The sequence below is a fragment of the Leptodactylus fuscus genome, unplaced genomic scaffold (assembly GCF_031893055.1).
Source record: "Leptodactylus fuscus isolate aLepFus1 unplaced genomic scaffold, aLepFus1.hap2 HAP2_SCAFFOLD_56, whole genome shotgun sequence".
NCBI classification, from domain to species: domain Eukaryota; kingdom Metazoa; phylum Chordata; class Amphibia; order Anura; family Leptodactylidae; genus Leptodactylus; species Leptodactylus fuscus.
In genome coordinates this window covers 98,803-112,752 of record NW_027440589.1, presented here as the reverse complement: position 1 = coordinate 112,752, position 13,950 = coordinate 98,803, and the positions used below count along the sequence as shown (strand labels likewise).

General features: G+C 51.5%; 1 protein-coding gene across 2 annotated transcripts in view; it reads left to right on the top strand.

Annotated features, from left to right (window-relative positions):
- Positions 1–13,950, top strand: part of ENGASE (endo-beta-N-acetylglucosaminidase) — an 85,923-nt gene that overhangs the window by 69,535 nt on the left and 2,438 nt on the right. For both annotated transcript variants that reach the window (XM_075261882.1, XM_075261884.1), the window contains 6 exons: positions 1,064–1,167; positions 5,990–6,098; positions 8,727–8,914; positions 10,115–10,263; positions 11,295–11,376; positions 11,462–11,576. In XM_075261882.1, the coding sequence (XP_075117983.1) occupies positions 1,064–1,167; positions 5,990–6,098; positions 8,727–8,914; positions 10,115–10,263; positions 11,295–11,376; positions 11,462–11,576 (747 nt within the window). The remainder of the gene's footprint in view (positions 1–1,063; positions 1,168–5,989; positions 6,099–8,726; positions 8,915–10,114; positions 10,264–11,294; positions 11,377–11,461; positions 11,577–13,950) is intronic.

Sequence of the window (13,950 nt, the reverse complement as noted above, 5' to 3'; positions counted from 1 at the left end):
CCTCCTATCTATAGGGCACAGCTCCCTCCTATCTATAGGGCACAGCTCCCTCCTATGTATAGGGCACAGCTCCCTCTTTTGGGCCTCCTCTTCTCTATAGGACACAGCTCCCTCCTATCTATAGGGCACAGCTCCCTCCCATCTATAGGGCACAGCTCCCTCCCATCTATAGGGCACAGCTCCCTCCTATCTATAGGGCACACTTCCCTCTTTTGGGCCTCCTCTTCTCTATAGGGCACAGCTCCCTCCTATCTATAGGGCACAGCTCCCTCCTATGTATAGGGCACAGCTCCCTCCTATGTATAGGGCACAGCTCCCTCCTATCTATAGGGCACAGCTCCCTCCTATCTATAGGGCACAGCTCCCTCCTATGTATAGGGCACAGCTCCCTCCTATCTATACGGCACAGCTCCCTCCTATCTATAGGGCACAGCTCCCTCCTATGTATAGGGCACAGCTCCCTCTTTTGGGCCTCCTCTTCTCTATAGGGCACAGCTCCCTCCTATCTATATGGTACAGCTCCCTCCTATGTATAGGGCACAGCTCCCTCCTATCTATAGGGCACAGCTCCCTCCTATCTATAGGGCACAGCTCCCTCCTATCTATAGGGCACAGCTCCCTCCTATCTATAGGGCACAGCTCCCTCTTTTGGGCCTCCTCTTCTCTATAGGGCACAGCTCCCTCCTATCTATATGGTACAGATCCCTCCTATGTATAGGGCACAGCTCCCTCCTATCTATATGGTACAGATCCCTCCTATGTATAGGGCACAGCTCCCTCCTATCTATATGGTACAGATCCCTCCTATGTATAGGGCACAGCTCCCTCCTATCTATATGGTACAGATCCCTCCTATGTATAGGGCACAGCTCCCTCCTATCTATATGGTACAGATCCCTCCTATGTATAGGGCACAGCTCCCTCCTATCTATATGGTACAGATCCCTCCTATGTATAGGGCACAGCTCCCTCCTATCTATATGGTACAGATCCCTCCTATGTATAGGGCACAGCTCCCTCCTATCTGTTGTTGACCCTATATATTTCTCCCCTTCTCTTTCAGTCGCTGGAGATGATACGACAGTATGGCTTCTCTGCTGCGCTCTTTGCTCCCGGTTGGGTGTACGAGTGCTTCAATAGAGAACAATTCCTGGAGAACCAGCACAGGTAACCGTTGCAATGTCTGCAGGCCTTGTCTAGTGCCTGGTCATCAAGTCTCCGGCCTACACATAAGATTATTGATCATTTCTGATGGCCAAAAATCCTCTACCCCCAGCCCAAGTACACAGCCAGTCACATAGAAGGGGATGGAGAGATGGGCACACACATAGAAGGGGATGGAGAGGTAGGTAGAAACATAGAAGGGGATGGAGAGGTGGGCACACACATAGAAGGGGATGGAGAGGTGGGCACACACATAGAAGGGGATGGAGAGGTGGGCACACACATAGAAGGGGATGGAGAGGTGGGCACACACACAGAAGGGGATGGAGAGGTGGGCACACACACAGAAGGGGATGGAGAGGTACGTACACACATAGAAGGGGATGGAGAGGTGGGCACACACACAGAAGGGGATGGAGAGGTGGGCACACACACAGAAGGGGATGGAGAGGTACGTACACACACAGAAGGGGATGGAGAGGTGGGCACACACACAGAAGGGGATGGAGAGGTACGTACACACATAGAAGGGGATGGAGAGGTGGGCACACACATAGAAGGGGATGGAGAGGTGGGCACACACACAGAAGGGGATGGAGAGGTGGGCACACACACAGAAGGGGATGGAGAGGTGGGCACACACACAGAAGGGGATGGAGAGGTGGGCACACACACAGAAGGGGATGGAGAGGTACGTACACACATAGAAGGGGATGGAGAGGTGGGCACACACATAGAAGGGGATGGAGAGGTGGGCACACACACAGAAGGGGATGGAGAGGTGGGCACACACACAGAAGGGGATGGAGAGGTGGGCACACACACAGAAGGGGATGGAGAGGTGGGCACACACACAGAAGGGGATGGAGAGGTGGGCACACACACAGAAGGGGATGGAGAGGTGGGCACACACACAGAAGGGGATGGAGAGGTGGGCACACACACAGAAGGGGATGGAGAGGTACGTACACACATAGAAGGGGATGGAGAGGTGGGCACACACATAGAAGGGGATGGAGAGGTGGGCACACACACAGAAGGGGATGGAGAGGTGGGCAAACACACAGAAGGGGATGGAGAGGTGGGCACACACACAGAAGGGGATGGAGAGGTGGGCACACACACAGAAGGGGATGGAGAGGTGGGCACACACACAGAAGGGGATGGACAGGTGGGCACACGCACAGAAGGGGATGGAGAGGTGGGCAGACACATAGAAGGGGATGGAGAGGTACGTACACACATAGAAGGGGATGGAGAGGTGGGCACACACATAGAAGGGGACTCCTGCTCTGATACCACAGGGGGCCTAAGGACTTGTGATTGCTGGGACCGCCAAGGATCAGCACAATGGATTGCTTGGACCTGCTTATCCTGTGTATTTAGGGGAGGCAGCGGCTCCTTCATTCTTCTGATTGGAGATTCGGACCTTCCGCCCATAGGCCATCTGCATAGTCTGTGAATACGTCATAGAATGTTATCTCTACAGCTTCTGGGTATATTATCCGATATTATTTTAGTGGATAGTATGGCGGCTCAGTGATTAGTATTGTGGCTCAGCGGTTAGTATTGTGGCTCAGCGGTTAGTATTGTGGCTCATCGGTTAGTATTGTGGCTCATCGGTTAGTATTGTGGCTCATCGGTTAGTATTGTGGCTCAGCGGTTAGTATTGTGGCTCAGCGGTTAGTATTGTGGCTCATCGGTTAGTATTGTGGCTCATCGGTTAGTATTGTGGCTCATCGGTTAGTATTGTGGCTCAGCGGTTAGTATTGTGGCTCAGCGGTTAGTATTGTGGCTCATCGGTTAGTATTGTGGCTCATCGGTTAGTATTGTGGCTCATCGGTTAGTATTGTGGCTCAGCGGTTAGTATTGTGGCTCATCGGTTAGTATTGTGGCTCAGCGGTTAGTATTGTGGCTCATCGGTTAGTATTGTGGCTCAGTGGTTAGTATTGTGGCTCAGCGGTTAGAATTGTGGCTCATTGGTTTGTATTGTGGCTCATCGGTTAGTATTGTGGCTCATCGGTTAGTATTGTGGCTCAGCGGTTAGTATTGTGGCTCAGCGGTTAGTACAGTGGCTCAGTGGTTACTATTGTGACTCATCGATTAGTATTATGGCTCAGTGGTTAGTTACCTGGCTTAGTGGTTAGTATCGTGGCTCAGTGGTTAGTATCCTGGCTTAGTTGTTAGTATCGTGGCTCAGTGGTTAGTATCGTGGCTCAGTGGTTAGTATTGTGGCTCAGTAGTTAGTATTGTGGCTCAGCGGTTAGTATTGTGGCTCAGCGGTTAGTATTGTGGCTCAGCGGTTAGTATTGTGGCTCGGTGGTTAGTATTGTGGCTCAGCAGTTGGTATTGTGGCTCAGCGGTTAGTATTGTGGCTCAGCGGTTAGTATTGTGGCTCATCGGTTAGTATTGTGGCTCAGTGGTTAGTATTGTGGCTCAGCGGTTAGTATTGTGGCTCAGCGGTTAGAATTGTGGCTCATTGGTTTGTATTGTGGCTCATTGGTTTGTATTGTGGCTCAGCGGTTAGTATTGTGGCTCAGTGGTTAGTATTGTGGCTCATCACTTAGTATTGTGGCTCAGTGGTTAATATTGTGGCTCAGCGGTTAGTATTTACTGGTTCAGTAGTTAGTATTTTGGCTCAGTGGTTAGTATCATGCTCAGTGGTTAGCATACTGGCTCAGCAGTTAGTATCGTGGGTCAGCATTTAGTATTGTGGCTCAGTGGTTGTCATACTGGCTCAGTAGTTAACATTGTGGCTCATCCGTTAGTATAGTAGCTCAGCGGTTAGTATTGTGGCTCAGCGGTTAGTACAGTGGCTCAGTGGTTACTATTGTGACTCATCGATTAGTATTATGGCTCAGTGGTTAGTATTGTGGCTCAGCGGTTAGTATTGTGGCTCATTGGTTTGTATTGTGGCTCATCGGTTAGTATTGTGGCTCATCGGTTAGTATTGTGGCTCAGCGGTTAGTATTGTGGCTCAGCGGTTAGTACAGTGGCTCAGTGGTTACTATTGTGACTCATCGATTAGTATTATGGCTCAGTGGTTAGTTACCTGGCTTAGTGGTTAGTATCGTGGCTCAGTGGTTAGTATCCTGGCTTAGTTGTTAGTATCATGGCTCAGTGGTTAGTATCGTGGCTCAGTGGTTAGTATTGTGGCTCAGTAGTTAGTATTGTGGCTCAGCAGTTAGTATTTACTGGTTCAGTAGTTAGTATTTTGGCTCAGTGGTTAGTATCATGCTCAGTGGTTAGCATACTGGCTCAGCAGTTAGTATCGTGGGTCAGCATTTAGTATTGTGGCTCATTGGTTGTCATACTGGCTCAGTAGTTAACATTGTGGCTAATCCGTTAGTATAGTAGCTCAGTGGTTAGTATTGTGGCTCAGCGGTTAGTACAGTGGCTCAGTGGTTACTATTGTGACTCATCGATTAGTATTATGGCTCAGTGGTTAGTTACCTGGCTTAGTGGTTAGTATCGTGGCTCAGTGGTTAGTATCCTGGCTTAGTTGTTAGTATCGTGGCTCAGTGGTTAGTATCGTGGCTCAGTGGTTAGTATTGTGGCTCAGTGGTTAGTATTGTGGCTCAGTAGTTAGTATTGTGGCTCAGTGGTTAGTTTCGTGGCTCAGTGGTTATCATACTGGCTCAGTAGTTAGTATTGTGGATCATCAGTTAGTATGGTAGCTCAGTGGTTAGTATCGTGGCTTAGCGGTTATCATACTTGCTCAGTAGTTAGTATCGTGGGTCAGCATTTAGTATTGTGGCTCAGTGGTTATCATACTGGCTCAGTAGTTACTATTGTGGCTCATCAGTTAGTATAGTAGCTCAGTGGTTAGTATTGTGGCTCAGCGGTTAGTATTGTGGCTCAGCGGTTAGTATTGTAGCTCAGCGGTTAGTATCGTGACTCATTGGTTAGTATCGTGGCTCAGTGGTTAGTATCGTGGCTCAGTGGTTAGTATCGTGGCTCAGTGGTTAGTATCGTGACTCATTGGTTAGTATTGTAGCTCAGCGGTTAGTATCGTGACTCATTGGTTAGTATCGTGGCTCAGTGGTTAGTATCGTGGCTCAGTGGTTAGTATCCTGGCTCAGTGGTTAGTATCGTGGCTCAGTGGTTAGTATCCTGGCTCAGCGGTTAGTATCCTGGCTCAGCGGTTAGTATTGTGTCTCCTCAGTTAGCATGCTGGCTCAGTGGTTAGCACACCATATTACTAGGTTGTGTAAACAGGCAGATGGTAAAGTGGTAGAGGGCAGGTACATTCCACTGAGGTGGCTGGTATCTACAAGGTGACTGGCTGGAGTATGGGACCAGGAGTCAGGTATTGTAGTAACTCAGGCCGATACTCCAGTCCTGGTTTTCTGGCTGACCCAAGTGGTCAGCTACTAAAGCACTGAGGTTGGCCATGGGAGGGGGGTGTGGTCGTCTCTTGGAGGAGAAACCTGTTGTACACACTGCCCTGTGTGTGTCTGGAGGATAAAACCTTAAAATTCACCTTGTGTGTGGGTGAGGAAAGCCTGAGGACTTACCTTCTTTACATCCTGAAGTAAGGACTGTTTTGTTGTTTCATTTTTGTACCCTGCTGAAGAAAGCTCCTTTGTGTTATCCTTTTGCTGAAGAAAGCTGTTTTTGATTTACATTCTGTGGACTGTGTGAACTGCCCCCAATAAACTGACTACAACTGAGAGCTGATATCCTTGCCTCCGTGTGATTGACCTAGCAACTTACCTTCTCTGAGGGTCCCGCATTTACATTTGATATATATGTATGTGGAGCCTTGTACTTGCGCCTGTTCTCGTAGTGTCCCCCATAACTCTCTGCACTCCTTCTGCCGCAGGTTTTGGTCTCTCCTGGAGAATCACCTCTATGCTCACAGCCTCAGCGTCCTCCCGATTTGCTCGTCTTTCTGTCTTGGTCGTGGGATGAAGAGGTTTTCTTATGGACAGGTGGGTGACGTTCTGACCTTGGACCTCATCTACCTTCCTCTAGAGGAAGAAACTTCTTGTTTCAGTTCTTCACCATATTTCGGATTGGCTTTACTCCTGTCTATGTTCCCAGGCTGCAGTCCCTGTATATACCCCGTTGTGGTCCCAGCCAGCGAGGGGCACTGGGGGGCGGCAGTGAGGAGGACTCGGGGGGTGGCAGTGAGGAGGACTCGGGGGGGCGGCAGTGAGGGGGATTCCGGGGGGGGGGGGGGAGAGGCAGTGAGGGGGACTCGGGGGGTGGCAGTGAGGGGGACTGGGGTGAGGGGCACTGGGGGCGTCAGTGAGGGGGACGACTCGTGGGGGGCGGCAGTGAGGAGGACCCGGGGGGCGGCAGTGAGGGGGACTTGTGGGGGGGGCAGTGAGGGGGACCCGGGGGGCGGCAGTGAGGGGGACTTGTGGGGGGGGGCAGTGAGGGGGACCCGGGGGGCGGCAGTGAGGGGGACTTGTGGGGGGGGGGGCAGTGAGGGGGACCCGGGGGGCGGCAGTGAGGGGGACTTGTGGGGGGGGGGGCAGTGAGGGGGACCCGGGGGGCGGCAGTGAGGGGGACTTGTGGGGGGGGGGGCAGTGAGGGGGACCCGGGGGGCGGCAGTGAGGGGGACTTGTGGGGGGGGGGCAGTGAGGGGGACCCGGGGGGCGGCAGTGAGGGGGACTTGTGGGGGGGGGGGCAGTGAGGGGGACCCGGGGGGCGGCAGTGAGGGGGACTTGTGGGGGGGGGGGGCAGTGAGGGCGACCCGGGGGGCGGCAGTGAGGGGGACTTGTGGGGGGGGGGCAGTGAGGGGGACCCGGGGGGCGGCAGTGAGTGGGACTCTGAGGGTAGCAGTGAGGAGGACCCGGGGGGGGCTCCCAGCAGTGGGGGGCGTAATATAAGTTATTTGGACTGTGGCCTCTATCTCAGCGCAGTCTGTATATTATGTACCAGGGATCCTTTATTGTTCGGCCGATATAAATGAGAGAATTACTGATGAGATCATCGGAGTGCGGCAATAATTGTAAGGCTGACGACCTCTAAAGTCATAGACCACAAAGCACACCTCAGAAGTGCTGCCACCTGATGCTTCAGGACGCCTGTGTTACTGCTGTTAGTGGTGAATGTACAGTATGTGTCCAGAGCAGCGTATGGCGGAAACACACTCCCTTTTGTTACCAGGGATTTAGACATGAATGTTGTGTGATGTTACCCTGGTATATACTGACTACTGTACATCGTATACAGGCTCAGATCTGCAGATCTGTCACCTGGAAATATAGAATGAGATAATGTGAGGTGTGGTCTGACGTATGTGATATACTGTCTGTCCCCTATATAATATACTGTCTGTCCCCTATATAATATGCTGTATGTCCCCTATGTAATATACTGTATGTCCCCTATGTAATATACTGTATGTCCCCTATGTAATATACTGTATGTCCCCTATTTAATATACTGTCTGTCCCCTATATAATATACTGTCTGTCCCCTATATAATATGCTGTATGTCCCCTATGTAATATACTGTATGTCCCCTATGTAATATACTGTATGTCCCGTATATAATATACTGTATGTCCCCTATGTAATATACTGTATGTCCCCTATTTAATATACTGTCTGTCCCCTATATAATATACTGTCTGTCCCCTATATAATATGCTGTATGTCCCGTATATAATATACTGTATGTCCCCTATGTAATATACTGTATGTCCCTTATTTAATATACTGTATGTCCCCTATGTAATATACTGTATGTCCTGTATATAATATACTGTATGTCCCCTATGTAATATACTGTATGTCCCTTATATAATATACTGTCTGTCCCCTATATAATATACTGTCTGTCCCCTATATAATATACTGTCTGTCCCCTATATAATATACTGTCTGTCCCCTATATAATATACTGTCTGTCCCCTATGTAATATGCTGTCTGTCCCCTATGTAATATGCTGTCTGTCCCCTATGTAATATGCTGTCTGTCCCCTATGTAATATGCTGTCTGTCCCCTATGTAATATACTGTATGTCCCCTATATAATATACTGTATGTCCCTTATTTAATATACTGTATGTCCCCTATGTAATATACTGTATGTCCCCTATGTAATATACTGTGTGTCCCCTATATAATATACTGTATGTCCTGTATATAATATACTGTATGTCCCCTATATAATATACTGTATGTCTCAGAAATCCTTCCCAATATACAGCCCGTATGTCTCAGAGTGTCCCCGAAGTATCGGAGCCGTCATGGGGCATATCTGGACCCAAATGCTATGGATGGAAGATAATGGTGAAGGCGACATGAAAGACCCCAAAGTCAGGGCAGCCATTATAGTAGGAGGAGCCTCAGGATCAGGCACATCAGTAACAGGATTGGGGTACCCCAAATAAAGGTTCCAAAATATATCATGACATGTAAAGGGGTTTGCAGCACTAGAGTATTGGGCTCCGGTAGGAGAAGACTCCGATTCTCGGCAGGTAAATGTGGCCTTATATGAGGAGTGACCCCAATACTAGAGCAGTTCTCTCTTCTGGGGACCCCTTTAATCCCACTCTCTTATTACCTCCCAGTAATGTACTAGATGTTTCTCCTCCCATTAGGCAGAAGATGTTGGTCCTTGGCTGAACCTCAGCGCTCAGGAGTTACAGCCCATCTTCTCCCAAGTAGCCCTTGGTGAGGGCGCCAGTTACGTCAAGTCTCGGATCTGCCCTCAAGATGCCTGGCATGGGGGCAATTCACTCCTCATCGAAGGGACACTGTCAGCAGATACCAACGCAGTTTCCTTGAGGTGAGTGTCTTACTGAGAAGTCTCCATACTGAATGATGGGGTGTAGTCACAGTCGGGGCCTCGTGGGGTGTAGTCACAGTCGGGGCCTCGTGGGGTGTAGTCACAGTCGGGGCCTCGTGGGGTGTAGTCACAGTCGGGGCCCCGTGAGGTGTAGTCACAGTCGGGTCCTCGTGTGGTGTAGTCACAGTCGGGGCCTCGTGGGGTGTAGTCAGTCGTCGCCTCGTGGGGTGTAGTCACAGTCGTCGCCTCGTGGGGTGTAGTCACAGTCGGGGCCTCGTGGGGTGTAGTCACAGTCGGGGCCTCGTGGGGTGTAGTCACAGTCGGGGCCTCGTGGGGTGTAGTCACAGTCGGGGCCTCGTGGGGTGTAGTCACAGTCGGGGCCTCGTGGGGTGTAGTCACAGTCGTCGCCTCGTGGGGTGTAGTCACAGTCGTCGCCTCGTGGGGTGTAGTCACAGTCGGGGCCTCGTGGGGTGTAGTCACAGTCGGGGCCTCGTGGGGTGTAGTCACAGTCGGGGCCTCGTGGGGTGTAGTCACAGTCGGGGCCTCGTGGGGTGTAGTCACAGTCGGGGCCTCGTGGGGTGTAGTCACAGTCGGGGCCTCGTGGGGTGTAGTCACAGTCGGGGCCTCGTGGGGTGTAGTCACAGTCGGGGCCTCGTGGGGTGTAGTCACAGTCGGGGCCTCGTGGGGTGTAGTCACAGTCGGGGCCTCGTGGGGTGTAGTCACAGTCGGGGCCTCGTGGGGTGTAGTCACAGTCGGGGCCTCGTGGGGTGTAGTCACAGTCGGGGCCTCGTGGGGTGTAGTCACAGTCGGGGCCTCGTGGGGTGTAGTCACAGTCGGGGCCTCGTGGGGTGTAGTCACAGTCGGGGCCTCGTGGGGTGTAGTCACAGTCGGGGCCTCGTGGGGTGTAGTCACAGTCGGGGCCTCGTGGGGTGTAGTCACAGTCGGGGCCTCGTGGGGTGTAGTCACAGTCGGGGCCTCGTGGGGTGTAGTCACAGTCGGTTAGAATTACACCTTCACTCCTCTGAGAACAAGTAAAAGCCGTAAACCGATCCTGCTGAAGGGGTAAAACCCCTGGTGGGAATCGGCTGATCTCTGCTGCGGGGTGGTACCTGCAGTGCTCCCGCTCCGTGCACTTGTCTGTTACTTGTTTAATCCATTGCACACCTTGCTGACGCCCTGAATATTTGGGGGGGTCTCTAGGTTGTTCTCTCTACATGTTCCAGCTCCAGAAAAGCTGATGCTCGCCATTGTGTACAAGCTGGAGAGCGCAACGAACGTTTCCGTGTCACTGGAGGTCTCCACACAAGATGCCCCCGTGTGCGACGTGGAGAGCGTCACCGAGATAACAGGTAAGAGACTCGCCCAAGCCGTCAGCGTTACCTATAGTACTAGCGCAGTAATGATGTGTGCGGACCCCCAGTACAGTAATGATGTGCGGACCCCCAGTACAGTAATGATGTGCGGACCCCCAGTATAGTAATGATGTGCGGACCCCCAGCATAGTAATGATGTGCGGACCCCCAGCATAGTAATGATGTGCGGACCCCCAGTACAGTAATGATGTGCGGACCCCCAGTACAGTAATGATGTGCGGACCCCCAGTACAGTAATGATGTGCGGACCCCCAGTACAGTAATGATGTGCGGACCCCCAGTACAGTAATGATGTGTGCGGACCCCCAGTACAGTAATGATGTGTGCGGACTCCCAGTACAGTAATGATGTGTGCGGACCCCCAGTACAGTAATGATGTGTGCGGACCCCCAGTACAGTAATGATGTGTGCGGACCCCCAGTACAGTGATGTGTGCGGACCCCCAGTACAGTGATGTGTGCGGACCCCCAGTACAGTAATGGTGTGCGGACCCCCAGTACAGTAATGGTGTGCGGACCCCCAGTACAGTAATGGTGTGCGGACCCCCAGTACAGTAATGGTGTGCGGACCCCCAGCATAGTAATGGTGTGCGGACCCCCAGTACAGTAATGATGTGCGGACCCTCAGTACAGTAATGATGTGCGGACCCCCAGTACAGTAATGATGTGCGGACCCCCAGTACAGTAATGATGTGCGGACCCCCAGTACAGTAATGATGTGTGCGGACCCCCAGTACAGTAATGATGTGTGCGGACCCCCAGTACAGTAATGATGTGTGCGGACCCCCAGCACAGTAATGATGTGTGCGGACCCCCAGTACAGTAATGATGTGTGCGGACCCCCAGTACAGTAATGATGTGTGCGGACCCCCAGTACAGTAATGATGTGTGCGGACCCCCAGTACAGTAATGATGTGTGCGGACCCCCAGGCTGTGTCCCTGCCTCATCTACTATATAAATCTATCCTGCCCTATACAATTGCCTTATTCTTAGGTTTTCTCTCCTAGGTCAGACCCTCACTCTAGAGACCCCCTCAGACCCTCCCCAGATTCTTACAGAACAGGAGGAATCATCCGGATGGTTAAAGAGGTGAGTGAGGCCGGGGGGCGCTCTGGTGTCCTGTCCCATGGGGCTGTTATGCGAGGTGGTTACGGATCTCCCTGTCCCGTTGCAGGTTCTATGAGGTGCAGCTCAGCGGGTGTCTGATCACCAGCCTATCTGTACGGGTGGCCAAAACCAAGCACAACCAAGATGACGAGAACTTTGTGTGCCGCGTGGGAGAGATCAGGGTACGTAGTCTGAAACCGGTCCTGAAGTAACTGGGGGGACCTGGTCTCTTAGCTTTTGGTCGCTGCCAAGGCCCCAATAATAATAGCGTATCCCGTGGTGTGTAGTTATGTGCTCCTGCTCCTTGTATTAGTGTATCTCGTGGTGTGTAGTTATGTGCTCCCGCTCCTTGTTATAGTTTATCCCCAGTGTATAATTATGTGCTCCCGCCCTCAGTGTATCCCATGGTCTATAGTTATGTGCTCCCGCCCTCAGTGTATCCCATGGTGTATAGTTATGTGCTCCCGCCCTCAGTGTATCCCATGGTGTATAGTTATGTGCTCCCGCCCTCAGTGTATCCCATGGTGTATAGTTATGTGCTCCCGCCCTCAGTGTATCCCATGGTGTATAGTTATGTGCTCCCGCCCTCAGTGTATCCCATGGTGTATAATTATGTGCTCCCGCCCTCAGTGTATCCCGTGGTGTGTAGTTATGTGCTCCCGCTCCTTGTTATAGTTTATCCCCAGTGTATAATTATGTGCTCCCGCCCTCAGTGTATCCCATGGTGTATAGTTATGTGCTCCCGCCCTCAGTGTATCCCATGGTGTGTAGTTATGTGCTCCCGCCCTCAGTGTATCCCATGGTGTGTAGTTATGTGCTCCCGCCCTCAGTGTATCCCATGGTGTATAGTTATGTGCTCCTGCCCCCAGTGTATCCCATGGTGTATAGTTATGTGCTCCCGCCCTCAGTGTATCCCATGGTGTATAGTTATGTGCTCCCGCCCCCAGTGTATCCCATGGTGTATAATTATGTGCTCCCGCCCTCAGTGTATCCCATGGTGTATAGTTATGTGCTCCCGCTCCTTGTTATAGTTTATCCCCAGTGTATAATTATGTGCTCCCGCCCTCAGTGTATCCCATGGTGTATAGTTATGTGCTCCCGCCCTCAGTGTATCCCATGGTGTATAGTTATGTGCTCCCGCCCTCAGTGTATCCCATGGTGTATAGTTATGTGCTCCCGCCCTCAGTGTATCCCATGGTGTATAGTTATGTGCTCCCGCCCTCAGTGTATCCCATGGTGTATAGTTATGTGCTCCCGCCCTCAGTGTATCCCATGGTGTATAGTTATGTGCTCCCGCCCTCAGTGTATCCCATGGTGTATAATTATGTGCTCCCGCCCTCAGTGTATCCCGTGGTGTGTAGTTATGTGCTCCCGCTCCTTGTTATAGTTTATCCCCAGTGTATAATTATGTGCTCCCGCCCTCAGTGTATCCCATGGTGTATAGTTATGTGCTCCCGCCCTCAGTGTATCCCATGGTGTGTAGTTATGTGCTCCCGCCCTCAGTGTATCCCATGGTGTATAGTTATGTGCTCCCGCCCCCAGTGTATCCCATGGTGTATAATTATGTGCTCCCGCCCTCAGTGTATCCCATGGTGTATAGTTATGTGCTCCCGCTCCTTGTATTAGTGTATCCCATGGTGTATAGTTATGTGCTCCCGCCCTCAGTGTATCCCATGGTGTATAGTTATGTGCTCCCGCCCCCAGTGTATCCCATGGTGTATAATTATGTGCTCCCGCCCTCAGTGTATCCCATGGTGTATAGTTATGTGCTCCCGCTCCTTGTATTAGTGTATCCCATGGTATATAGTTATGTGCTCCCGCCCTCAGTGTATCCCATGGTGTATAGTTATGTGCTCCCGCCCTCACTGTATCCCATGGTGTATAGTTATGTGCTCCCGCCCTCACTGTATCCCATGGTGTATAGTTATGTGCTCCCGCCTTCAGTGTATCCTGTTGTGTATAGTTATGTGCTCCCGCCCTCAGTGTATCCCATGGTGTATAGTTGTGTGCTCCCGCCCTCAGTGTATCCCATGGTGTATAGTTGTGTGCTCCCGCCCTCAGTGTATCCCATGGTGTATAGTTATGTGCTCCCGCCCTCAGTGTATCCCATGGTGTATAGTTATGTGTGCTCCCGCCCTCAGTGTATCCCATGGTGTATAATTATGTGCTCCCGCCCTCAGTGTATCGCATGGTGTATAATTATGTGCTCCCGCCCTCAGTGTATCCCATGGTGTATAGTTGTGTGCTCCCGCCCTCAGTGTATCCCATGGTGTATAGTTGTGTGCTCCCGCCCTCAGTGTATCCCATGGTGTATAGTTATGTGTGCTCCCGCCCTCAGTGTATCCCATGGTGTATAATTATGTGCTCCCGCCCTCAGTGTATCCCATGGTGTATAATTATGTGCTCCCGCCCTCAGTGTATCCCATGGTGTATAGTTATGTGCTCCCGCCCCCAGTGTATCCCATGGTGTATAGTTATGTGCTCCCGCCCTCACTGTATCCCATGGTGTATAGTTATGTGCTCCCGCCTTCAGTGTATCCTGTTGTGTATAGTTAT